The following is a 25,348-nucleotide window of genomic DNA, read 5'->3' on the forward strand; positions in this document are numbered from 1 at the left end:
CTACCAATCAGGCTAAAAGCAGATCCTGGCTGAAATCAAGGAAAGAAGGCATAGCTAGGCAAGACAGGAAGGCAAGGAAGATAGATTAGAATAGACCAATCCAGCCAAGCCAATCCAGGAAAGAAAGACTCGTGATAGATCAAACCCAAGATTTTAGTAAGCCTATGATAGAAGGAGGAGTTCTCATCAGCATATTACAAACCAAGGAAGGAAAAGACATAGAGTTGACAGTTCAAAAAAACCATCTGTCTATCATAACCATCCTAAAAAAAACAAAGAGAGAGGGAGAGCCTCCCAGAATCTGATGAGACGCACTTTGACGGTGGAGACGCACGATTCAGTCAAATTGATAGAGGAGAGACTTTAGATTGCTCTGAGTCACATCAAAATCGCTTATGGAATACATTAAACCCCCTGTACACAGTGGCTTGTATGAGAGTTGACTGCAATACATAAATAAAAGGAGTGAAAATCAACAAAAAGTGAATTTGAAAGTATTTCCTATAAATGATCTCAGAAGATTGTGTCAAAGAATGTTAACCTTTTTATAGTCGCAGATAGACCGCCTTGCATAAGAGAACCTCGCATTTGAAGGCTAGATCGTGGTTGATAGAGTTAAGAAGAGGATTAAGGCGATGAATCAGTAACTGGGAGCGTTTCGGATTGTGAAAAGAAGATGAAACGACGCATTCGAAACCCTACGTTGAGATTCTTCAAATCAACATACGCTCTGGAACAGCCGAGAAAAAAAATTGGAAGAACCCTAACATCACGTCTGAGACGCTTATGTTTGCATTCTATATTGGGCTGGTTCCTTCAGCAAAACATAAGGTCCAAATCCAAAACAAAGCCTGCATCTATTGAATAATTACGTTAATGAAACGCTGCGGACTGTGTGGGAAGACACGTGTCGTGCCATTGTGAACCGAATTTCTGACATAGCATCACAGGAGAGATGCAAACATTTCTTTATATATATAGATTCTCCAAAACTTGTGGATTTTTTTTACGGTCAAGCCTTAAACTTAAAACTCACATATATAAAATGGTATTGAAATATGATAATAAAATTATTTCAAGTTCTATAAAGATATGTATTATCACAAACATTTTACTAAGAAATAAATAATACATATAGTAATTACTTAATACAGTAATTTTTATTTTTACTAATATGCTATTTAACAAGGTTCTTAACCACTCAATCAATTTACTGAATACAGTTTATATCATTGCCAACTTTCACACAAATTATTTTATTTAATCTAGTTTTAATATAATTAACCTTGTAAATAAAGCATAAAAATAAAATACTTATCTTGAAGAGAGTCTTGGAGATCGGTGATCCAAACATTCATACTTCAGGTAGTTACAGTCTTATTTTTATAAATTACTAGTGGTATTCCGGCGCTACGCGCCGGGTTCATGTATTTTATTTTTTAACGAATGTGAAATCGGTTTTGATTCATTTGATATGGTTAATGATAGTAGTGTATTACTTTGTTTTGTAGTTGCTTAGGTCAAAGAGGAATATCATAAATAGTTTTCATAGATTAATACAATAAAAATAGAATAAATAACTGATAGTTGCATTAAATATAGTTGAACTTAGAACATAAAGTAAAGTTTATGTTCCAAAAATAATACGTAGGTATGCATTACTTTTTATCAGTTTTTGTGTGTTTGAGATCTTTTTCTTTTTTGGAACGCAACTTCACTAAATCATCAGAGTAGCGTGGTAAAACGACTTGATACACAGCTTAGAGCCTGCTTAGCCAAACGGTCAGCAACAACGTTCCTTTTGTGTGTTTGAAATCTTCTTAAGAGTTTTATCTATGATTATGTTGGCCGAGTAAAGATCATATAATTATATTTAAGTGTACACTAATACTACCTTTGTGAAATCCTCTTGGCAAATAAGTTTATAAAATAATTATTGATTTATTGGCCTGACGTTATTTTAATGTAATTCAAAAGACTTATGTATGTTTTGTGTACTATAAACACACTGGAACCAAACTCATGGATCCTGACCCACACAAGGTTATTAGATAGAAGACAGCAGCCTAACACCATAGTCTGTTTTGGCACATTTTGAACAATTTAGTTAGAAACTCGCAGAGAAAAAAAAGTCTAACAAAAAGTCAACAAATTAGTGTACTGAAAGAAGTATTTCATTGCAATAAGAAGTATTTCATTTTAGTGTACTGAAAGAAGTTTTGTCCCTCTGAAGCTTGCTTTAATTTGGTCCCATTAGCAAATATGTTCAAGCTAATATGAACGCCAGTTAGATTATTTACAGAAAGACTGTTATATATTATGATGCAGGTAGTTTAACGCAGAGTTTTGATGTTTATGTAGGGATGGAATATCTAAAAATGAAGAGGGTAATTCCTGACAGTAGTTCAGAAAATTGGTCACGTAATTTCCTTGCTGTATAAATAGTTTTTGATAAATAGTTTTAACATATAAAATTAAATATTATTTTTAACACAATTTAACATGCAGGAGATTTGATTTCTTCAATGCATATATTGCGTTTACTTAATTTGAGCTAAAAGGAAGACATGTATACTGAAAAAACTTTCATTGATAGGTTAAACACCGCCGCCGCCATGTTGAGTTTAGTTAAAAAATAGATAAAGTTCTAAGTTACAGTGCATAACCAAACGAAAATGACGACATATAAACATAAGGAAATGTAATGGTGATTTGTGTTTTCTAGTTGGATCTAATCCAACCGTGCCTTCTTTCCATTCTTTGAGCCAACAGTCTGATTGTTAGATGCTGAACCCCCTCTTTCTGGTACAACAGATGAGGAAGTTTGATGGTTGACATTTGTATTTTCACAAGTGTTGCTGCCACACCATCAGTCTGCTCAACAACAGTTCTACTGGTACCATCAGAGACCTTAGAAGCTATTGGATTCTGGACAGGAATCCGATCATCAGGACCATGTTGAGCTCCCTGTTCACAGCGCATCAATAAGTTGAATAAATTACTTTATAAACATCCTATCTAATCCCAGTTTTAGGGACTCACATCGCCAAAAAGTCTGGGAGTGGTGCATGCTGACACTCAGTAAAAGAACGGGAGATGGTGAAGGTTTGATGCTTGGAAGTGAAGTTGAACGCTCATAGCATGAGCTGAAAAGTGAAGGTCTTCCCAACAATGTCAGCAACAAACTGGGGCAGTTCATTATCCACATGAGCATTGACACCAACCCCCTGCCCTGCAATCAAACACACAGTATCTTAGAAAACTAAAAATAGAAAGCAAATTACTATATAATACTAATTGGATTAAAGATGAGTCTACTGAAATTTGCACAACTTCAGAAGCTTATATATTGGTTATAACCTAGCCATGTCCATATCAAAAGGATGTACACACACATATATATATATTGAGACCCCTAGTTCCATTGTCGGTTGTAGTGTCCATAACTTTTTGCAGTTGGCTAAGAGAATGATCTGGTGAGCCAAAAGTCCCATCTGCCTCGTACGACTTTTTATGAATCTCAACACGTTCTCTGCAATATTTGTCATATTAATTTCGAATTTCTGCCAAAACCCTAAAAAAACTAAGAAGCCTAAGATTATAAGAAGATTTATAGTCCTATACAGCAGCGTATTTTGCTTCCTGTAAACAAATTAATCAGGTAAGAATACCTTGGAGTTAAATAAAAACAGAATCATAATCGCCATGAGACCAGAGAGAAGAGAGAGATGGAGCGAGTACATGTGAAGTTTCAGTGCTCGATGCTGCGTCATCCATATGATCATTTGATCTGCAGAATGAACCTTTGAACCTACACAATTTTTAAAAACCTGACGTGGGTTCTCATCACTCAAAGAATCAGAAGCAATTTCATCCCTATTAAATCAATAAATCAATGGCCACAGAATCAGAATACACGCTATGAGTTTAGCTCCGGTTTTCATAAGCCTTTAACTCGTTAACCTTTCTTTGACAAAATTCTCTGCTTTTTCTCTGGAAGATACAAACAAAACCAAATAGTTAAATGTTGCTAGACAGATCAAAGACTTACTGTACGGAATCAACTTTGCGACCATTGTTCGTAAGGTAATCTCGCAGCTACAAATACAACATCGTACGTTATAAGAAATTATGACTTCAAATTCAAATTAGTGGAGAAAAATCAAAAGGAATCATGTTACCTTGGACTGTAGAAGCTTGCTAAGATTCTTTGATTTTTGTAATTTTGGTAAAGAGGAGAAGCTAGAGAACAAAAGGATATATAGAGTGAAACTGAGGCAATCCAAAAAGTTGCAATGAAGAGGAAATCGTGGCTTTAGTGGGTTTTCTTCAGTGATTGACATAACGCCGGAACGTTACTTTGCCGAGGAAGCGGAAGAGAGATCGTAAGGTCTTCGAGTTTTCTTCAAGCAGCACAAAGAAGAAGGAGATCCCTTGATGGACCAGAGAAAACAAAGCCCAATATGTTGAGGTGTCAAAAGTTTTAATTACTGCACGTGAATGAAGCCTACAACGAAGTCGAGAACATTTTTGTCGCTCAAGAAAAGTGGACACGTGTCTGCAAAAGCCTCATTCTCCTTGAGTCGACATCCTTTCGTTTTGTTTTCTTTAGATCAAACCTTAAGTTACTCATGGCTAGTTAGGAGATAAGAATGATGATGGGCTCAATTTATCAAAATAAAAACGAAGCCCAAATTGAGTAGACATCACCTTTCACCGTAACAAAACGTGACGCGCGTGAATGTAAGAAATTAAAAAAAAAAGAAATGCGTGACAAACACACATACCACAGCGAGTTGACACGTGTCGCGAAAAGCACCCCTCTCCTTGATGTCGTGGAAGCCTATGGAGAGAGCATAACCTAACTTTATTAGTACTAGATTCGGTGTCCGCGCTACGCGCGGATAACATGTTCAAATTAAGAAAATTTATATTTTTGATTAGTAGTTTTTAGTTTAAGAAAGTGTTTGTTAATTTTGTATGTTGTAGATTTAACCATAGAGTTTTTGTTTGAATGTGATGCGGTGATCAGTTTTTCTTTTCTAAACAAAAGTAAGTTTGAATAATATATTGTGTTGAGCAATCAAATTTCATAAGAAAAAAGAGTATTTTTGAGTATTGAGTGGTGTCGTTTGCTATCAGGCTTAGGATAGCAGTTTATTCGTCTTTTAGAAGCGTTGTATGATATCAATGTCGGTGTCAAAGTAAAAGTGCGATCCTGATGTGGTTGTGAGTGATAGTTTTCCTGTATAAGTGTAATATTTGTAAGCATTTAGTTTGACATAAACTTTTTGTTTAGTTTATTACCTTCATGTAACCTTGGAATGATACTTGTGATGATTACGATTTGGTTTTTTTTGGTAGATATGCGATTTAACTCCCTGAAATTAGCCGCCTCGTTGTCCCATATGGTTAGACGTACCATTTTGGATCTACAAAAAATTATTGTATTATATATTTATAGCTTAAAACAAATATTATTTAATAAAATGTTAGTACCGTGTAAACGCAATCCAATCCAATCCAAAGGAAACGTTATCCAGTTCACACAGTTCAAAACTAAATAGTTTGACAGTATAAATAAGTAATTGTCCAAAGGCAATAGAGTTTGGTAGCTAACGAAAAAGAATAAAAATAAGATAAGACGTAGACGATGTCTGCGAAGTATATTGTGAATGGTCTTGTAGAGATGGCATTTTCTATTGCGAGCGGGCCTATTATTATAAAAGAATTTTGTTAGTACATATTCATTATTGAGTTCGGAGAGTTTTGGTCGGCAGACTTACTGGTTACTTGCATCTTATAGTATAGAAATTTGTTCGTGATTCCGGGGAATCTGCTCTGGATGAGCATCTGATCGTGATTGTGGGGGAGAGTGAACAGAATTTAGTATTTTTGGATTGTGTTGTGAATTGTGTTGCAAAATAATATTTTTTTTAGGGGAGCGAGGTAGACCGTTGTATATTTCTTTGTAGACTATGTTTTTAACCCTTCCTATCTTTTGATCCTTTCCTTGTATAATTTTGAGGCCTGATTGGGTAATAACTCGGTAAAGACCAACATAGAGCTGTCCATGGGTGAAAACGGGTTGTGGCAAATACAATATGACATATTTCAAACTCTGACCCTAACTTTTGTTAATTGTCATTGCGTAACATAGCCTGATTAGAAATTACCGCATTTTAAGGGTGAATAGATGTTTAGTTACTGATTCCGATAGTATGATTTTTGGAAGGTCCACTTTATGTCTAATATGAGAGCCTGTAACTATTTCACTTCTAATAACCCGCTCACCTAGGTAAGGAACAATCAGACGTGTTCCATTGCATAACTCTTTCTTTTGATTTAAATTCCTTAGAAGCATGAAAGAGGCACCCATTTTCAATGTAAGTTTATTCCACTTTCAATGTAATTTTTAATATATCTAGGGTATTAGTGTCATTTTACTTATTAAATTTAGTAAAATGAAAGATTTTAGTGTGATGTGGTTATTTAGAGTTATAATTAACGGGTGGGGATTTGGGATTTAGATTTAAATTGTATAAAATAAAAAATAAATGTTTAAAATTTTCAAAGTAGTTTCAATAACTAACGACATAATTTCTATACATATTATTCATTCTCATTATGTATACTATTGTAATGATCATAAACTACAAAATAAAAGCTAACAAAAGTTTGTACGTAACACCATGCAATGTTAGTTACGTAATTAATTTTTTTAAAGACAAAGCAGATGGAAAATTTTATGAATATCATATAATTTTCATTTTTTATATTTTAGTTCTTCAGTTTTCATGTCAGATGTTCTACTACCCTTAACAAAAACAATTTTTTTTAAATATTATTAGATTTATATGTTATATGTTATATTCAAATACTAAGAATCATATATGGAACAATAAACTTGTTATCTGTATAAAAAATGGGCTGGGCCTGCGAATGAAATAGAATCGACAAAGGACTGGGCAAATGGGCTGGGCTGTGAAACGGGATCGAGACAGCTGCACGATGGGTCAAAAGGGCTGCAAAGCTGATTAATTTTTTTAAAATCTAAACCCAATCTAAAATGACATGGCAGTTTGGTTGGATGAGAATATTTGTGCCTATGTGGCATAGTTTAAAAAGCCCCAATGTAGCTGCTATTATATAGTAGGATAGATTCTGATGAAAGATTTAAAATTTGCTCATACAAAATATGACTGTCATTAGTAATTATGCAAAATCAGAATATTAATTATATACCAATAAAGTGAATACTAATCACGGAGAACAATAACCAATTGTTTACGAAAACTTAAATGGTTCAAATCAATAACCAATGAACATTGAACAAAAAAAATACGAACAATAAGCATGCTTATGCAAACATTAGTAAAAATTGATATTAGTAAAATCATATATCTCGAGTAATGTGACTTCGTATGCTAAAAAGAAATTTTACTATTATCTTTAATCACCAAATCTCTATTTTCTTATTTCTGATTCATAAATCAAACATGCTCGATCTTTTCTCTAAGTTTCTTTAAACCATGCTTAATTGACAATAGAAAATAAAAACGACAAAGCGTAAACATAGACCACGTGAAAACAGTATACACCGTAAAGAATATTGTATGTACTCAAAGAATATGTACTCAATATTTAAACAATATTACAATACTACATGAACTTTTAGACACTTCCTCAGACGCATAAACAAGTTTGTAATATTTCAACTTAACGGAATATTCTCTATATGCTAAAATCGATTGCAGATGGAAGTACTGTAGCCTACTGGTTAAGGTTTAAAGGTTTCTACACCCAGGTCTGGGGTTCGAATCCCAGACTATGCAATTTATTGCAGATTACAGAAAATCCAGGTTTCAAGTCCGGGAGAGAGCGATTTATTAAACAATTATGCAGACTACAGAGGAAAGGCTTGCAAGGGATCTTCAACATGGTGCAAGTAAATCTGGTCAGACGTGGATCTTTATAGGACGGCTCAGATGATGCAGTTAGGCGTAGGTCTTCATAAGGCAGGTAGTATTGTCGGTTGTCGAATCGTCTATGTAATCTTTCCTATATCATAATTGTAATATCATAATAAATCAGCGTTAAAAAAAAATCGATTGCAGACGTGAGCAAGATATTATATGCATGTTACTCTACTAGTTTAAGCAAATATGTAAAACAATAATATTTGTAAGCAATAAAATCAAGCTATCAAATTTAAACGCATTAAAAGTTGCTAAGCAATAAAATCAAACTTATAATTTTACTTGCTATAAACAAAAATTAAAATATACAGCAAGATAACAATATCATAAAGTTTAAAGAACAACATGTTAAACAATAACGAGCATTATGAAACAATTATGTTTATTAGACTGAAGTAAAAATTATACCATTAGCTAGTCACTAAATAGCACGTAATAGAATATGAGTTAAGTAAAATCTTATACATACGAATGTAGAAATAACTATGAGTTGAGCTCTAGCTTATAACTTTCGGTATGATCTCGTGAACGTGATCAAACGATTTTGCTACCTCCAAATAGGGGCAAATCGATATCATCGACTAAAGCCTTTCAAAACTCAAACTCTTAGATATGTAGATGAATCATGAGTTGATAATAAACATGATTCTAGTATCAATAAATAATATTTCAATTAAGTATCGATAAAATTAGATTCATTTTTACAAACCATGAATCGATAATAAACATGGTTTGAAGAAGGATTGATTAATAAAGACTAAGAACATAATAAAATCTATACCTTTTATTTTAAGACTGTTAGAACTTCGTGCTGATAACATGCTATAAGCAGTACCAGGCATGTGTTAAAGCACATGAAGCAGTGGCTTGAAGCACCAAAATCTATTAAATATTTGGGGTGCCAAGACAGAACAAGTGTCTTTGATATGGTTGTCGTTAGCTAGCATATTTGTTCCACATGAGTTGTGTTCGAACCACACCTTTTAGATTCATTTTTTTCCTTCAAAAAAAGTATTAAGATTTTGTATCTAAGATATGATAGATTCCCACGATCAATTTTGATTTACTTTTCTAACAACTAATTTCCTTTTATCAAACATAATAGGTATCAAAACATACAAATTACAAAATAAAAATCTAATTCTCTTTTGTTATTAGGACACTGACATTTTGACAATTCATTTTTTTTTCAGAATGCATTTTTTCCAGTTTTCTTGGCCAAATTTTGCTACGCCATTAGATTATCCTCTGTGATTACTCTCTATAATTTTGACTCTCTTACGCATGTTTTCTATTTTGTCTTCTCTATTTTTATGTAAGTTTTATAAATTATTTAGAAACTTTGAAGTAGCATAAAATTTACTTAAATTGTGGTTTTGGGTTTGTGTAAAAAAAACTGTGGTTTTAGTTCTTTTAAGAATTTACTTTATTATAATAATATGGGGCAGTATTTTGCATTGCACTTTAGGCGCCGTACAGACTCGGACCGGCACGGGCTATAAGTAAAGAAGAGCAGAAAGATGAATTGGTATATGTTATTCATTGAGTAATGGATCCTTTATATAAGATTACAATAGCTTGGTGGAAGATCTATGGTCTAGTGGTCAAGGTTTAAAAACTTCTACATCCAGGTCTGAGGTTAAAATCCCAGACAACGCAATTTTTACAGGATGAGGTCCAGGTTTCAATTCCCAGAGAAGCCGAATTATGCAGAAAATTAGAGAAAATGCTTACAAGAGATCTTCAGCATAGTGCAAGGAGTACCGTCAGGAATGGTTCTCATATAGCTGCAGTTAGGCGTGAATCCTCATAAGGCAGGTAGAATTTTCGGCTGTAATATCGTTTATGTAATGTTTCTCATAATTTGTAATAGTATAATTAACCAGACAAAAAAAAGATTACAATAGCTTGAAGACAAAGTCTAATTTGTAGTGAGAAACAAATATATCTAGGACTTTCCATATGGACATCACCCCAATATTCATAACAGTAAATTTTTTTTAAAATTGTTTCTAATGGTAATGAGAAGGTATATGACCCTATTTCAAGACCAAGAGAAACGAAAAAGAAGTTAAACAGCTAGTGTTACAAAAAAAAAAAAAAAGTAAAACAGATGAAAAAATTAGCGTAGCTGATGACGTAGGATTAGGGGAAACATGGCTGGATCCTTCCGGCGTCCCAGGGAGAGGAGCCGACGTCATATATGACGTTAGTGAACACGTTAACCATAGAGTAATTTATTCCAATCTTACCCTAGAAGACTATTCTCAGCATCGGTATATAAATATGAGAAAGCAATCAAATAACATTCGAACACGTTTCATTTGGAATCTGAATCGATAAAATGGAAAGAACAGAACCCGAATCAGGAAATGGGCGGAGGGTAGTGGTAATCGGCGGCGGAATCGCCGGCTCGTTGGCCTCCAAATCCCTTCAGTTCGATTCCGACGTCACCCTTATCGATCCGTAAGTTTTATATATTTGGTTGTTACCATTGACTCGTAACGGAAAAGGATCCAACACATTAGTTTCTAGTCAACATTTGATTTTGGGTACTTTGTTAGGTCTCTTTTTAAGTCTTACTGTAATGTGTTTTATTGTTGTTGCAATAATGTAAGCTGAGATTTGATTGATATCAGGAAGGAGTACTTTGAGATCACCTGGGCAAGTTTGAGGTCCATGGTGGAGCCTTCTTTTGCTGAAAGAACGTTGATCAACCACAAAAAGTATCTTCAAAACGGCCGTGTTGTGACTTCTCCAGCTGTCAATATCACCAACTCTGAAGTAGTCACAGCCGATGGGCTTGTCTTTGGATATGATTATCTTGTGATCGCTACAGGTCACAACGACGTGCTTCCCAAAACCAGACAAGAGAAGCTTTCACAATACCAATCGGGTATGAATTTCTAACTAATATCTCACCAACACGAGTCTTGCTGATATCAAACGATTTGGTTTGCAGAATATGAGAAGATCAAGTCTTCTGAGTCAATTCTGATTGTTGGTGGAGGACCCTCGGGTGTCGAGCTTGCTGCTGAGATTGCAGTTGATTTCCCTGAGAAGAAGGTTACTTTAGTACACAATGGACCAAGGTTATTGGAATTTGTTGGTCAAAAAGCTGCAGACAAAGCGTTTGACTGGCTGAAAACCAAGAAAGTTGAAGTTATATTGAATCAAAGGGTGGACCTAAGTTCAGCTTCAGACGGAGATAAAAATTACCGAACATCAGGAGGAGAAACGGTACACGCGGATTGCTATTTCCTCTGCATCGGCAAGCCTTTGTCTTCAGAATGGCTGAAAGGAACTGTTCTGAATGATAATTTGGATGGTAAAGGAAGGCTGATGGTCGATGAGTACTTGAGAGTGAAGGGTCGCAAGAATGTATTCGCAATTGGAGATATCACTGATATCCCTGAGATGAAACAAGGATACATCGCTGAGAAACATGCCTCTTTGGCTACAAAGAACATAAAGCTGTTGATGTCTGGTGGAAACGAGAAGAAGCTGTCGAGCTACAAGCCCGGTTCCGATATTGCCATAATATCTTTGGGAAGAAAGGACTCGGTGGCTCAGTTCCCTTTCATGACAGTCTCGGGTTGCGTGCCTGGTTTGCTCAAATCTAAGGATCTGTTTGTGGGGAAGACGAGGAAGGCAAGAGGTCTGGATCCTAATATTGTGGATTGAAAGATTGTGTTTTAACAGTTTGTTCATTGATGAGATTCTTGTGCAGACGCATTTGGTCTTTTGATCAGTTTTGTTGATTTGGTTTCACTTTTATGTTTCTGTGTTATCGAGATAGTGTGGGTTGCCTTTGTTGTAACATAAAGTGTAATTTTGCGAGCTTTCATTAAAAAAGTATTGGATTGAGAACTCCCCTACTGCGGATGTTTCATTTCGTCATGTTACTAGAGATTTTTTTCCCTAAAAATACTTATTAACCAAAGATATATACAATAGAAATTAAACAGCCGGATGGTATCGAAAACAAGGCTTAAACACTTGGAATAAACAACAATCTAGTGCTGGTGACAGGGGAACACTGAGACAGACACAAACTACCTACGGAAAGGGCAGAGAAGAGAGCAGATGATGCACTAAAAAGCTCGGAATATTTTACAAATATATTATTGTTAATAATATGTAAGTTTTTTGGAATTGAAACTCTTTAAAATGTAGGTCTTTTAGTCGAGCGATATTAATAAAAACACTTAAATGTTTTTACATCACCATGAGATTTTGGTCTTGGTGAACTATGAAGATTAATAGAATTCTCAAACATGGATCTTCGTAAGACTGTTCCGGATGATATAATTACACATGAATCTTTTATCAGTTATTAAGTCATCTGTGTAATATTTTTTTAGTGTTTATAATAGTATAATAAATTATTATTAAAAAAACCTATTCTCAAGATATATGATAACTCAATTTATCCCAATAAACTAACTGTAAGTGCACGATAGAAGTACGTGATCGTATCGATAAAGAGTAGACACACACTTCAATTCTCAGTTAAAATCAAAGACACATATTGGTTTTAAGAAAAACTAATAATGAAGTAAATAAAGATGATGTAAACTATAAAAGAAAAGTGTTATGCATCAGGTAGTTTGCAAGAAATCAGATTATGAATGCATGTATTTTGTCAAAAAATTAATGAAAAACTATTCTTGAACTAATACAAAAATTTATACTCTTTCCACGTTTAACAAAATTTTATAAGCTTTCCATGTACTTGACACCAATTACTATGTCTAACAACCTAATGAGCAAACTGCCGTTGAACTCATGAGGTTAAATACTCATGAAGAACAAGTTATGATATGTTCACAAAATGCCTTAACATCAACATTTGCTGGATAAGAAAAATTTACTCACAAAAAATTGTTTAAAACATTTAGACAAACTCGCTACCTCTAATCAACCTAAGATCAATAAACAAAATGATCAAATCAGTTCAAACATAAAGATCAATCTAGGTGATGACCTATAGCAAAAATTCCACAATCTATCAATCATAAACATTCAATATTTTCAATTTCATTGAAAACCTTCCCTCTAACAGTGAAACTACTTACACACGGAAGCATAAACACAAATCAAATCAGAAAACATCATTAGATTACAAAGAAGCAACCAAGGTTCATAAAACAATCTCTCGTATCTCCACAATCAAAAACCTAAAAAAATCTGCTGCAAATTAAAGTTTAACCTAAACAATGACTCAAAACAGTATATATATTTCAAAATGTTTTGGTCGATTTTTAGGCAAAAACAAACTGAAATTAGGAAAAACCAAAGTTTTTTTTGGTCGTATTAAACCATCAGACAAACTAGTCTTCATTAAAACACACATAACATTTGATATAACCAAAGGATTGATCTTAAACGGGCAGCATTGGACATATAATTCAAATATATATATTGTCCCAAAATTTGAGCTTCATCCATTGGTAGGAAGTATTCTATCCCGTGCTAAATTTCTGACGCATCTTCATAGTTCTACATCTTCAGGTTTCCTTTTTGCATCCAATTCGACCTATTTTGTTCTAAGTAGACCTAAACCCTATAAAAACTAGATAAAGGAATAAAGACTCTTGAACACTTACTTTGACTTGATAAAAGATTCAAAACATAAGTTATAAATTTGTAAAAACACCAATATATCAATTCTCCTAAATTTGAACATTTGCTTGTACTCAATTAAAAACTAACAAGAACTCAAAAACTAGTGGAAATGTATTATAACGCAGGAACTCACATATCATTTATAATGTCATCTCACAACTACCTAATACAAGCCACATCAATAAGCACAAACTTCAAAAAGGTACTTCCATGTATTTGATCCTAACTTAACAACCTAATCATTTTCAATCGACATCTCATAAAAGATACCTAACTTCACCACCATTGACCTCATTTAAGATTTCAAGGTGCAGTCTCATATGACACATGGAATCTTATCCTTTTAGGTTTCTAATCACACATCTTACTCTGATTTCTTTCTTTCTCTTTTCTCACTTCCTTAATTTATCTCTACTTTGTAGGATATCATTTTTTTTATCTAATGTTTTTATTGGACATGCTTTCACGAGACACAAATGCTAATGGTGGTTAACCACTAAGTGCATGGTTCACTTCTTTTTGATCTTTATCATTTATTATTTTCTTTTATTTTTATTGAAGGAAAGAGAGAGAGAGAGAGAAACAATACTCACAAAGACTAGCTTTTTCAGACGCAAAAGAGGAATCCGATCTAGTGTATACCAACCACCAAGACAAGAGAATCAATTAGATTATGTGAGAAGTCAGTTTGGTATACTTCAGACACCCGCACAAGCATGAATGTTATTGGCAAATCAATCCACTTTGGTGTTTTTTTGTACCATCTGCAATCAATAATTGAAAGAATGGTCATTAAAGCAATAGTTAGATGGTTAGTTACAAGAAAACCTCATAGTTCCCGACTAGTTTTGACACAATAAAACAACTAAAGAAAAAGAAAACATAACGAACAAACACGTTAGTAAACAATAAAACCCTCACCAAGACTTGTTTCACACTGTTTTGGTGTAAGAAATAAGCAATATCTTAAACTTTACAACAATGCTCATGAAACCCTTCACAACATCATGGTTTTATTTTTCAATTCTAAGATGATAATAGCTCAAAATTTTGCAAAAGACTGTGAGACTCATTTGGTTTTCACCTTACACTCAATCACACCATCATATTAGCTGTGATGGATCAATGTAAAGTGATGATCACCCTTGAAACTTTTGCACTTAAACTTCTTTTTGGCATTTCCACCAAGCTTATGTGATTTGATGCTAATGTCTACATCCATGACTTCCTTGACATTAATCTTATCACATGTATCTCTATGAGGAACAACTATATGCAAAAGATCACCAGTCATACTAGTGCATGAGGCTAAATGCTTACCTTTGTCTTGAGGCTCAACTTTGTTATAGACATTCTCATCAATGTTCGCAAATGAGATTTGGCCCTTAGACATATAAAATACTGCACCTACTATAGCTGGAAAAGCTCTTTCTAGAAAAAGGCTTGTCGGGACCACTTCCCATCTCCACAACCGGAAAGTCAATAGGAACAAGACAGTTCCTTTCACATCGAGATTGTTAATCATACATTGTGGAGATTTGGTGGAGGAGTATGCAAATTTCAAAGTTAGGTTAGGAGATTATGTAGCAAGATACAATCTCTCAGTAATATTCATAGACACGAGACTAACTGTAGACTCAATATCACAAAAGGAATTAGTGAAAATTAAACTTCTGATATAGAACAAGGAACTTCAAAATTTCCAAGATATTCTAACTTTGGCATTTTCTTCACCACTGAAGATGCACTCCTAACCTTGTCAAACAATGCCTCAATCTCTTCCATTGTTTCACTGGTGTTCTAGAAAAAATTATCAGATAGTAATGATCCCAAGCATTCTCAAAAGAGATACTTGGAGGAATCATTTTCACTCTTTTATAGAATCCAACCAGACTCTTTTCATTGATAGGCTCTCTAAGAATTTGTGGTACAACAAGGCATGGGATCCTAGACACATGGACATGCTGGGAGAAGATGAGGATGATGGAGATGCATGATTCTTGATGTGCTCACCTCTTTCCTCAACATCCTTCTTCAAATCAATGACCTTTTCAACTCTTTTTTCCTTTTCACTTGTGAGAGTATTACATTGAGCTCTTGGGTTTACCTCAACCTTTCCAGGAAGACATCATGCTTCCCGCTTGATGGCTTCAACATTCTGGGAATTTTGAATCTTCAACTGCTTCACATGGGGGGCCAATGAATCAAATTTGTTGTTGGGATGATTGTACACCTTATCCACATTGGAATTTCTAGCTTTTAACCCTTTAGAAGTTGTTTCATCATGATACTAAATTGTTTCCTTGAGGAGCTGGTGAAACTGGTAGAAAATTCCGAAAACACCAACTTTGTACGCTCTGATTTCCTTGGAAATAACATGTTCCTGGATTTTTCATGGAGGGTTTTCCTGAAAATCACTGTTAAAAGTAGCATGAACCCGGATTTTTCACATACGCTTTTCTAGTAAATTCCTGAAGAATATTCATAAAGTTTGGATTGAATCATATGTTTTGGAACCCCATATAATTCATTTCTTCTTGATCATAAAACTCCTTCCCAACATGATTCTTGATGTGCTCACCTCTTTCCTCAACATCCTTCTTTGAATCAGTGAACTTTTCAACTCCTTTTTCCTTTTCACTTGTGAGAGCATTACATTGAGCTCTTGGGTTTACCACAACCTTTCCAGGAAGACGTCATGCTTCACACTTGATGGCTTCAACATTCTGGGCATTTTGATTTTTTATCTGCTTCACATGAGTGGCCAATGAATCAAATTTGTTGTTGGGATCATTGTTCACCTTATCCACCTTTGACTTTCTAGCCTTTTAACCCTTTAGAAATTTTTTCATCATGATACTAGATTGTTTCCTTGAGGAACTGGTGAAACTGGTAGAAAATTCTGAAAACCCCAACTTTGTATGCTCTGATTTCCTTGGAAATAACATGTTCACCTTATCCACCGCGCTTTTGCCCTTATCGGACAAAAAAATCGGGAAGACACTTAATCGGCCCAATAAACGATTAATCGGCCCCAAAAACAATTAATCGGCTCAAAATTTCAACTTTTGAAGATATTATTGGGCTCTACGTGAAGCCCAATACCTTAACATTTCCGTACCATGTAGAAGAGTATGATATAGTCACATTTCAGCTCCTTTCTCTTTTGCAAAAAATGTGGGACTTTGATACCTTAAGATTACAAAGGTAAAATAATTATTGAGCACTAACAAGGCATCGAACCCAGGTTGCCCAGCGAAATATCAAGGGACTGGACCACTTGGAGACAGCAAATTCTTTGTTATTTTTTGCATTCGCTAATATATATCCAATATCAATATAATAGAAGTACAAAAACAATTCCCTATACAGAAATTATCACATTATAATGTATATATATATATATCTAACAATAGCTTTTATTAATGTTAATTATTGATACAAATTTCAGTATATAGAAATTATCACATTATAATGAATATTTACATTATATATTTAGTTTTAAATATTAAAAAAATTTAAAAATTAGTCCCCGCATATACCCCGCTTAATCCCCGATTTTTTGGTAACTCGCTAGGTCCGAAATTGCCGCCCGACTAGCGCCTAGCGTAGTTTCGAACATGGGTTAAAAGAAACGTGAGCCGGATTTTGCACATACGGTTTTCTAGTAAACTCCTTAGGAATATTTATAAAGTTTGAATTGAATCATATGTTTTGGAACCCCATATAATTCATTTTTTCTTGATCATAAGACTCCTTCCCAACATATATCTCAGCTACATCATCACATAAATTAACATGTATGCGCTGGCTCTGTTGATTCTTTAGGAGTTGAGTTACCATTGTTTTCAGCTCAAATATCTGAGCACTTTCAGAAGTATTGCATCTTATGGATTTGTCATAATCTGAACAATTGTTATTACTAGCTGCAAGGTTCTCAATCATCTGAGTTGCATCTTCCACAAACTTAGTCATGAAGTCTCCATTTATAGTTGTGTCGAGAGATAGCTGAAATTTACAAGTAAGTTTTGAAGGACGAAGCCGGTTTAGGCCGATCGGCCATAGCCCCGTACGGATCCACCCAAAGGGCATGGCGATGGCTTATCCAGTCCATTGAGCATCATCTAACTTGATTTCCCTGTCATTCCTTGTTGTTGTAGTCCCGAGATGTGTTTTGAAGTCAGTTCGATATGCCCATAGAGCATCATATAACTTGATTTCCCAATCTTTCCTTGTTGTACCCACTGTTTTTTTTTTCAAGGTAAATTTGATTTCTCTATTGGAGATCTCCACTTGCCCAATTCTTGAGAGTGGTAAGGTGTTGACACCTTTTGCTTCACTCCATTCTTCTTAAGTAAAATTTCAAACTTCTTGTTGGTGAAGTGAGATCTTCCTTCACTTGTTGAGAGTGAGGTTCAAGTATGTTTTTAATGAGTAGATTAGGCACATAATAGGTCAGAAATCACGTTTATATTAAAAGTAAATCTAGACTTGGAAAGAGGTTATACATGTGAGGCATGTTTGATTATCAAATTCAGCTCACTATACAATAAATATCGAGGTTGCTAGTTTATCTCTTTAACTCTCTAGAAGCTATATGGAGAAAAGTCGGTCCTTTCTTCTGTCGACAAGCTTTCCTTTTTTAGGTGAAGAGTGCTTTGAATAAGACAGCTCATCGTCCTTGAGCTGAAGTTACAAATAGACCACCCTCACTGAGCTTATAGACTGTCTGTTCCTCGCCAAATTAATTTGATGTCAGATTCATAGTCGGATAAAGATTCTCTTATGAAGTTGTACAAGCTTCCTTGCGTTCCGAGTGAGCTCCAGATTCGAATTCTGACAAAATCAGAACGCCCTTGGGGGCTCTTCTTGGTTTGTTAATGCTTTAAGAGTATTTTTTTTTGTTGATTTCAGGTTGTGGTTTCGTCTGCCAAAGTTGTTAGTTGCTGATTTTGATTATTTGGGTGGATGAGGATCTGGAAGAATCCTGAGTATATGTCAAAAATAGTTAGATGCATAATTTAGTTTTCGATAATCAACACATATCCTATGGCCTGTGATAGTTCTAGTAGGAATCAATTCATCTTATTTATTCTTAACCATGGTGATTTCTCCCCTTTTTGGCACAACATTAACATGGGAAACCTAAGAACTATCAAAGATACTGTAAGAAATATTGAGAGACAACACACATACAATAGAAGAATTACGTGACCAAGTGATATATCATGGTTTTTATCGGTTTTTGACCATGATATATGTCATGTTTAGATTTTATATTATGTATTTGGAGTTGTTTTAGAGTCTTTTCAGGTTTAGGTACATTTTGGACAACTTTAGAGATTTTGGAGCTTTATGTGAAGTAGAACTGTAGAACTGCGCAGATACATCCACGTAAGAACCAGATGGAAGACTTAGCACGGTACGACTAAGATCCTCTTTTTACATAAGATATAGCTTTGAGCTAAATTTCCAATGCCACCGGTTTGAGGTCAATCAGGATCCTAGATCGAAGTTTATGCATGTTTTACTAAAGGGTGGTTCGTATGACGCTCGAGAGGAAACTGTCGAGAATTCAAGAAAATTGAAGGGCATTGAGCGACACCACATGGGCGTCGAACTACACCCATCCTAACCAATTTTCCAAAAAGTTTTAGTGACGTTCCAAGAATTGCAAAGTGGCCCAGAAGTGTCCCTTATTTACAAAAGAGCTAAGGACATGGCCTAACCTATTTATATTTTTTTTCCAGCCACTATTTAGGCTACGCTTGATTTGAGAGAAGGAGAGAAGAGAATAACTCCTTTTGGAGTCTTCTTGGATTTCCTGTGGATTTAGTTATGATTTCTATTTAGTCTTTGATTTATGTTTCTTTAAACATGTCTGAATATGCATATTGTTAGATTTAGAGATTATAAGTGGCTTATGATGAACTGCTAATTGAATTGCTAGGATTTATCTTATTATATTCTTCACGAAGATTGATCTTACTGCTTTTTTTTCTATAGTGATTAGAATAGCACGAGAGTGTGACTTAGACACTGACAAAGATCCAAGTGTGATTTTCAGTTGAGAACGAAGGGTGGAACGTTGAGCTTCCAACTCCTTAAGACAATCATCTTGGCCTCTTCCCCGATCTTCAACTTTCACAAACTGAAACTCAGCTCTGATGAACAGTGAGTCAACTCTTTCCCCTCTCATGTGCTATCTTCAGTGCAATACGATCGAGGTTGGTGGAATTTTCCAAATCAGAACCTTCTTTCTCTCTCATAAAGGAGCGCACATTCATTGTACGTGCGGAGTCGATTCACCAAGATCATATGCTAAAAAGAAAGGAAAAACCACAAGGAACATTAATAAAATTGGCACTCCGCACCAACACAAACCAAACTGAAACAGGAATATGCTTACCGCGAGCGTTGGTCCGACATATGCCTCGCTAGACATGGCTCTACACAGAGTGCTCGAACTTATCCACCAGATTGCCAGCCAGGCGAAAACTCTGGTTTATCTCAATGCTAGAGGAACGGTCCTCAGAAAAGGATGTGTCCCCCGGAAAATCAAATGACATAGAAAACTCCCTTGTCCGAGAACATGACTCATCATCATCAAAACGGGGTCCAATCCAAATCCGTTATGGTCCTCTTAGCTGATGCAGAAGCTTCCCTCTCACTACTTCAGAGAACAAGCGGCTGATGTCGAGACCTAGAACATGAGCCTCGCTGATCTCCACTAGACAAGCTCAAATTCCCGAATCACAAAGTATCAGACAATCAAAAACAAATAAACACAAAAATTGACAAGCAGCTGGAATTCCGCTCATCAGAGAGAATGTCAAAAATGGTTGTGATCCCAATAGGAGTAAATGAACTCCAAGTACAAGGGGCAATTTCCTTAAATTTGCCAATCACAAGTTGCACCATCTCGGTTTCAATCGATGTCGTTCAAGGATAAGATGCCTATAGAGCATATAACCCTGAGAACTAAAACGATTAACTCGGGGACGGAGTTCTCGTCGATCTTGACGAAGAAATACCTGCTTTCCCAGTTTCTATTCAAAATAGTGGGGAAATTATTATCATGGGATAACCAACGATATCATACATACCGGGCTTTAGCAAATTGACCTAAAGGTGGTGATGGCCTCAAGTATCTGTAGCTCCACGTCCTGCCCACCTGCCCACCTGCCCAATCTCACAGGATAAAACAAAAAGGACAATGATGGTTCAGATCCACTAAGCCTCAACGGCTTATCATGTCTATGGTAGTATTTGAACAGGATGGCGAGAAGAAGGAACCAAAGGTTACACTTTTTCAAGAAGGCTGCATACATTGTGAAATACCCTGGAGGCGCTAACCAATGCATGGAATCCCCAGTAGGAAAAGTAAAATTGTCACTATAAGAATCTCAAGTGACTCTCTCAAGTCCTGAATCGACTCCGATATACCGACAGTTTTCGGAGCCAAGAATACCAGGAGACAAGGGACCAAACCAAGTCAAGTTTTGCAATCCCCAATGGGAACAAAAAACGTTGCTCCTGATACCGGAGCCCGGGCACCAGGGCAGAAGAATGGCCAACTAAACCGACATTCCCGAAAGATGAAATAATGGCAGAAGAAGGCGGGCTCAAGACATGAACCCATCGTTATATGTTGAATCATCGGAATTGCTAGGAGACAAAGCCAGGGGGACCCTCCTTGATTTTCTTCTGATCAGAGGCGCCATCGAAAAAAGAAGTGGAAAAAGATGAAAACAGAGATGAGACAAGTGGAAGAATGTAAAAGAAAAAGTTACCTACATCAGTTGAAATAACATCTCTTCCTCTTGAAACGATGTAATGAAGGCAATTCAGGGAAAATAAAGAGTCTAATGCTTCTTAAGCCAAGGAAAGAAATAATTTTCTTTTTCAAAACGTTTTGGTTCCTAAGAAATGAAAATCAAACCTTTGATTTATATCAAATCCATGGTAAAATCAACAATTAAGGATAGAAAATCGGAATGTTGAACCGGGTCCTAGAATGATCTTGCACCGATGACCTCGAACGTGACATCCAGCTCGGAATCAACATTTGACCTGGATAACAGCCTGAAACACTCCAGTTGTTCAAGGGGCTATTGTTAGAGGAAGAATTCACACACTCCAGACCTGGTCCAAGTAATCGACCTGATGCCACTAAGGCCCAAAAGAAGACAGCAGACCCACAAACGTCAAGTGCCCATCCCAAGCTGAGGAGGTGGCCCACGCAGAACTAAAATAATCAAACCAGAGCGCAATAGAAAGTAAACATTCAAGACGATCATAAAAGCACCTGAAACTCACCGGAGATCTTGCCACCGTTACGATCCATCTTGCCAATACCTATAAAAAGAGAACAACGAGGAAGAAGAAAATGATTCAGTTGTAGATTGAAACTTATAGTCTCAATACCTCTGCACCTTCTTTTTCTACTCACATTATCAATCATATATACATCGTTCATACATAATCATCGATATATACAACTTTTCTTAATTTTTTTATACAAGTAATCATAAATTCCGTACCCCTATTTCTTGGTGAATTATGAAATCCATCAGTTTCTAATCAAAAGAAAATTAATTGGAATAATTGGGCTTTGATTTTTTTATATGTTATTAAGATTTTGATTTCTTATATTTTATTTGTTTTAAATACTTGTAAACAAATTTGGTTGGTTTATTAATATATTAAAAACTATATTAATATGTAAACTTAATTAGTTATAAGATTAATTCCGGATAATAATTAATCAAAGATATATTGGGGCAAGTTTTATAATCAAAGGTATACTAGCACAAAGCATTTTCAAAATGGTTCGTTTAGCCTTTTTTTTTTCAAATAATAAACTAAAAAGATATGTAACTCATAATTAAAAGATATGTAATTAATTAGCCAAGGTGTCTCTATTTCGGTTACCAAACCGTACTCCAATTTGTTTTCCCAATTAATTGGCAGATCATACAAAAGAACTCAGTCTGTTAACTAAGTTTTATGTAACGAAAGATAGAAGAAATAATATAAAATTCTTAAAATAATTACACCTACAAGTGTCTTTTGTTTTTCTTTTTACTACTACTACATCACCGATACAGTTCTGAAAAATATTTCGTCTGATTGATAACATTTCATGACGGAATTAAAAACATTGACGGGCTATATGCAAGTGCTTTTTCTCTACGTAAGTGCGCGAATCTAATTTTACGAACCGGTACATGAAACATTGGCATCATCATTATATATATATATATATATAACATTACTTCTGTCTCGTCCATGGATAAAGCTTCATCTCAGGTTTGTAATAAACCCCATCTTTTCGAACTGAGTAACCACATACGTAGCTAGGGTAACAATAAGCAGATGTGTCCGGATTAATATTAACCGGAAAATTCACAAATCCAAATCTGGACCGGAGATGACAATGCGTGGAAGCTTGCCTCCTCTTACCGTCGTACTTGAATTGGGCCACAACGTACCGGTCTCCTGGTTTGCTTTTCCTCCATACCCCATTACCGTTTGTGCATACAAAACCTGCATTTCCATTATTCTTTAGACCAAACAGATCATTGGAGATGACGATTCGTACAACCGAATTTGGCGGTACCCTAAACTCTGATCTGTGGTAGTATTGTTGGTGGTACGCTTCTAAGGAGTTTACAACTACTGATAAGTTTGAGATTTGTACAAGGAGAAGGATGAGAAGATTCATAACAAGGGTTTTGGGATTCATCCTCTTTCTAGATTTATGAGTTATTGCGTCTTAACTCTTAATTGTGTTTTGTTTTCTCAAATCTTGTAACTTCTGGGTTTTATTAGTACAAAAAAAATTTTGAAACAGTTTTACTCGTTAATTAATACACTTTGGTTAGTTTGTTGGTGCGATAAATAGAGGAAAACAACTGAAACGGGGGTGGGCGTTTGCTCACATCTATCTTCATTTGTTTTATTTGTTTGCAAACTCCTTCCCCATTTGGTAATAAATAGGGCAATCGACTTAATATAGAAATATAGTTTGCATGTTGTTAAAAAGGAGTTTGCATGATGTTAGTTTCCGTTTTGTGCCTTTTTCATAATACGAACGTATTTTTGTTGAAAATTCATTTCCGTTTTGAATATTGTTTGGGAGCTCTTTGCAACCAGTTTTTTTAACTAACCAAATTCATTATAACAAAAAACAGTTATAGTTGCTTCATTTTAAAATTAATTAATTTCCACTAATACTCGCGAATTTGGTATTTATGTGTCCAGTAGTTACTAAAATTTGATATAATTATTAAAAAAATAATTTAGATGTTTTTTACGGAAGAGTGTTGTAACACCCCGATTTACAGAATAAAATATTACGATAAATAAATAGCTCTGATACTAAAATTGTGACACCTGTCACTTTCGAAATAATAAAAATAATATGATAAATAATAATATCTGAAATCTCCATTTATAAATATTTAAAAGTCAACGTCCACGCTGGAAATCCAGTAAATAAAATAGATGTCTAAAATATAAATAACCAAACAAGGCCGAAAGTCCGAAATGTGTAAATAAGCGGAAACATCAAAAGCCCAAAAGCCCAATAGCACCCAAAGCACCAAACCGATGTAATCACTCCTGGTCGATAGTCTAACCTGAAAGGAGGAAGAAAGGAGGGGTGAGCAACAAGGGAGTTGCCCAGCGAGGTATGAGATGCTAAACCGCAAACCACTGACTGAGTTTATAGCACTACAACTATGTAGGCCTAGCTCTAGCATGAAACAAACACGGTGCCTACTACACCACACAGAACAATTAATATGTGGCTAGAGAAGTAGTCCCTACAACCCGTGCGCTTAATGCGTAGCTACTCTCTGCACCATGCATTTCCTCATAAAGATATACATACCCGCTGTGTCGATAGTACAGTCTGTCTATGTACCCCCGCACTAACATCATCTGCGTCGCTAGCTCAGACATCTCTGGGCCCCCGCACAACACCAAACATCTGCATCACTAGCTCAGACATCTCTGGGCCCTCGCACAACACCAAACATCTGCGTCACTAGCTCAGATATCTCTGAACCCCCGCACTCGTCACATAGTCCTTACTATATAACTATATATATATACATATATATAGCAGTCCCTAAAATCAACCATTTCACATAACCGTTGAATCCTCTATTATCCTATTTCCGGTTTAACAATCAATATCAATAATGAAAAAGCAAGACCCTCAAACAGACTCGATTCACAAAGACGGATCATGTTTTGAAACTAAACTTTCCATAATGGTAGTACTAAACTAGATCGAGATTTAACGGAGTAGCCCTCATCTTAGCAATGAAGAAAACTGATGTCCATGAATTCCAGCTGCTCAAATTCTTGTTCCTTTCTTCACGCTTCTTTCTTTAGCTCTTTAGTCCACTCCAGAGCATATACACAATGGTGCAAAAAACACCATATATCTCACTCTCCTAAAATTGTCCACGTCATCACTTTCTATATTTATGTGGGACCCACAAACCTTAATAATTTATTCCCATCGGCAAAGACAAACGCGGAATGATGAAATTCTCGATTATTTGTTGGGTCCTTTAATATTTACCTGCATAGCCCATTATAAAACCAGATTTATAAATAAGACTTGATCGAAGCCTTATTAATTAACGATAGTGGGCTACAAAGCCCACACTAAGAAATAATCGGTGTTTAGACTAGGAGTCGATTAGATCAGATTTAATCTCCCC

General features: G+C 35.4%; 3 protein-coding genes across 19 annotated transcripts; 1 reads left to right on the forward strand and 2 right to left on the reverse strand.

Annotated features, from left to right (window-relative positions):
- Positions 1-135: 135 nt before the first annotated feature.
- On the reverse strand, positions 136-4,661 carry LOC103848062. Of its 12 annotated transcripts, none has more exons than XR_004448385.1 (7): positions 4,182-4,661; positions 4,052-4,098; positions 3,742-3,811; positions 3,396-3,532; positions 3,043-3,232; positions 542-2,967; positions 136-443 (listed from the first exon to the last, which is right to left on the reverse strand). XR_004448385.1 is itself a non-coding variant. In XM_009125050.3 (6 exons), exons 1-5 carry the CDS (start codon positions 4,341-4,343, stop codon positions 2,948-2,950), a joined length of 489 nt encoding a protein of 162 aa, XP_009123298.1. In that variant the 5' UTR covers positions 4,344-4,620; the 3' UTR covers positions 140-443; positions 542-2,947. The 12 variants fall into 12 exon arrangements, 1 of the variants encoding a protein (XP_009123298.1); XR_004448383.1 differs by having other exon boundaries at positions 3,672-3,811; XR_004448382.1 differs by having other exon boundaries at positions 3,396-3,811.
- A 5,362-nt stretch (positions 4,662-10,023) lies between these two features.
- On the forward strand, positions 10,024-11,857 carry LOC103848061 (apoptosis-inducing factor 2). The gene is made up of 3 exons (XM_009125048.3): positions 10,024-10,445; positions 10,619-10,875; positions 10,942-11,857. Exons 1-3 carry the CDS (start codon positions 10,324-10,326, stop codon positions 11,661-11,663), a joined length of 1,101 nt encoding a protein of 366 aa, XP_009123296.1. The 5' UTR covers positions 10,024-10,323; the 3' UTR covers positions 11,664-11,857.
- Positions 11,858-14,156: 2,299 nt separating this feature from the next.
- On the reverse strand, positions 14,157-25,085 carry LOC103848059. 6 transcript variants are annotated; one of them, XM_033272851.1, is made up of 3 exons: positions 21,405-25,085; positions 20,017-21,314; positions 14,157-19,928 (listed from the first exon to the last, which is right to left on the reverse strand). In XM_033272851.1, the coding sequence occupies exon 1, from the start codon at positions 23,353-23,355 to the stop codon at positions 22,882-22,884; it is 474 nt and encodes a 157-aa protein (XP_033128742.1). In that variant the 5' UTR covers positions 23,356-25,085; the 3' UTR covers positions 14,157-19,928; positions 20,017-21,314; positions 21,405-22,881. The 6 variants fall into 6 exon arrangements, with proteins under 6 accessions (XP_033128742.1, XP_033128740.1, XP_033128745.1 ...); XM_033272849.1 differs by having other exon boundaries at positions 21,401-25,085; XM_033272854.1 differs by having other exon boundaries at positions 20,017-20,781; positions 20,937-25,085.
- Between the last annotated feature and the right edge of the window lie 263 nt (positions 25,086-25,348).

Source organism: Brassica rapa, chromosome A06 (assembly GCF_000309985.2).
Source record: "Brassica rapa cultivar Chiifu-401-42 chromosome A06, CAAS_Brap_v3.01, whole genome shotgun sequence".
NCBI classification, from domain to species: domain Eukaryota; kingdom Viridiplantae; phylum Streptophyta; class Magnoliopsida; order Brassicales; family Brassicaceae; genus Brassica; species Brassica rapa.